Here is a 2,120-nt window from a genome sequence, read left to right as displayed (position 1 = left end):
AGTAATTTGTGGCTTGCTTGTACTGTAAACCACTTGAAGAAGTTTTTTTGGGGAAGATGACAGAAATATTTTAAATAAATAAAATATTGATAAGTAGATACTCAAGGGATTTTTAAAACTGAGGCATTTATTGGGGGTTCTGCACTTATACCGGTAAGGGGGGGGGGAATCTACCCTTTGTGATATTTTGGATCTTTTTAGGAAATTGCTGGGATGCACAGTAGGGAGGATTACTTGACCTTGTGATCCCATGATAATGCCCCCTCTATTGAGATGAATGAGGAAACAACTGACAAAAGAGAGCTTGGTGACAGGACTGGATTTGCCCCCGTTATGATGACGATATCCCTATTTAATTGCAGCAAATAAGAACAGCTCAGTCTATTGTCAGTGGAGCCAGAACACTGAGAACAACTGGAGCATCCTGTAGACATGTAGATTCATATGGGTTATGTTTTCTATATAAATAAAACCCTTGTTGATGAAGTGCCTGTCTTCATAGTATAATGGTATGAAAGATAACACAACACACACAGCACTGCTGTATCAGGATAATTAAAACAAACAAACCATTAACACAAATGGGAAGCTGGTATACGCACCACAGTGGTCCAAGGCACCTGTGGAATCCTGGTGTAAGTCATTGTCATGTAGATGATTAAAAAGAAGAGTGTAAGAACCCAATAAAATACAGCCACAAACATCACCCAGCCAAAGACAGGATACAGGAAATATTCTGTTCCAGCGATCAGTGTCCATACCAGCAATCCTAGACCCTGGGGAAATAAATTAAGAAATATACTGTTATTCAGACTAAAAGTAGCACACATACAAACCCAAAAGATATAAAGTGTCTTCAGGTTTTTTCTTCTTCAAGTCATATAATCCCATTCTAAAGATCTGTATGTTTGTACTGCCTTGCAAGCACACAGTAGGACCAGAGCCTTCATTCCTGCCACCATGAAGGATGCTACCAATCCTAGTGGCCATTCTCAGGACTGGTGAACACATGAAACTGCCTTGTACTGAATCAGACCATCGGTCCATCGAGGTCAGTACTGTCCGCTCAGACTGGTAGTTGGCTCTCCAGGGTCTCGGGTAGAGGTCTTCCATATCACCTACTGCCTGGTCCTTTTAACTAGAGATGCCAGGGATTGAACCTGGGACCGTCTGCATGCCAAGCAGATGCTCTGCCAGTGAGCCAAAGTGCCCCTTCCCCAGGCAAGGATACTGATGCAGAAAAGTACTACAGTTAAGTATATGCAAACAACAGGGCAGGAATGGTTGGGAAGACACTTGCCAGAGGCCTGTTTCAGTGGCATACACCTGTACAACTGTAATGTCATATGTACTGCAGTCCTAATTTCCATTGATACCATTTTGATTTATGAAACTAACCATGCAATCCTAAATAACTACACCCTTCTAAGCCCATGGAAATCAATATTTAAATGACATTCTTAAGCTGTCGGATACTTAAGTGACTCACAGTACACTCCAAAACAAAGTTACACCCTTCTAAGCCCATGGAAACCAATGGGCTTAGAACGGTGTAACTCTGCTTAGGAGTGTACTGTGGGTCACTTAAATACTGGACAGCTGCTTACATTTAATCTAATAAATTTTGAGTCTCCATTCCAGGCAATTTTCATTTGCTACCTCTGTTTAAGAATTGCTTGTGGCAACGCAGAAAGTGTCAATATAGCCAAGCTTTCAAGAACGTGTGCGTTTGCACTGTTTCTTTGAGGGTAGTTTCTAAGCCAACGCTGTTTCTAGACAGCAGATGATTAATGCTTTAAGCCAGGGGTGGCGAACACGCGGCTCTAGAGCCGCATGCGGCTCCCGGCCAAAATTAATGCGGCTCTTTGCCTCTTATCATCATTTTGTATATTGTGGCTCTGTCGCGTTCCTCCTTGGTCTTGGGGGTGGCGCCCCCAGTGGCCGTTGTGGCACGACGTGAGTGGGCCCCGTGAGGAGCGGCGTGGCTCTGGAGGCGAGGGTTTGGAAAAGACGGGGTAGAAGAGGACCTCAGAATGGCAGGGGGCGGGGTTGACGTCACCCCGAGCGCCCCTCTGCCGACACTCCCGCACGACCTCTGGCACGCTCCGTCTCTCTTTCCC

General features: G+C 44.7%; 1 protein-coding gene across 1 annotated transcript in view; it reads right to left on the bottom strand.

Annotated features, from left to right (window-relative positions):
* CMTM8 (CKLF-like MARVEL transmembrane domain containing 8) overlaps window positions 1-2,120 on the bottom strand; it is a 45,711-nt gene that overhangs the window by 5,462 nt on the left and 38,129 nt on the right. Inside the window, exon 2 of the mRNA XM_015418406.1 lies at window positions 603-776. Within this exon, the coding sequence (XP_015273892.1) occupies window positions 603-776 (174 nt within the window). The remainder of the gene's footprint in view (window positions 1-602; window positions 777-2,120) is intronic.

This window comes from Gekko japonicus, unplaced genomic scaffold (genome assembly GCF_001447785.1).
Source record: "Gekko japonicus isolate JY-2015 unplaced genomic scaffold, Gekko_japonicus_V1.1 scaffold106, whole genome shotgun sequence".
Lineage (NCBI taxonomy): Eukaryota > Metazoa > Chordata > Lepidosauria > Squamata > Gekkonidae > Gekko > Gekko japonicus.
This window is presented reverse-complemented; position numbering and strand designations above follow the sequence as displayed.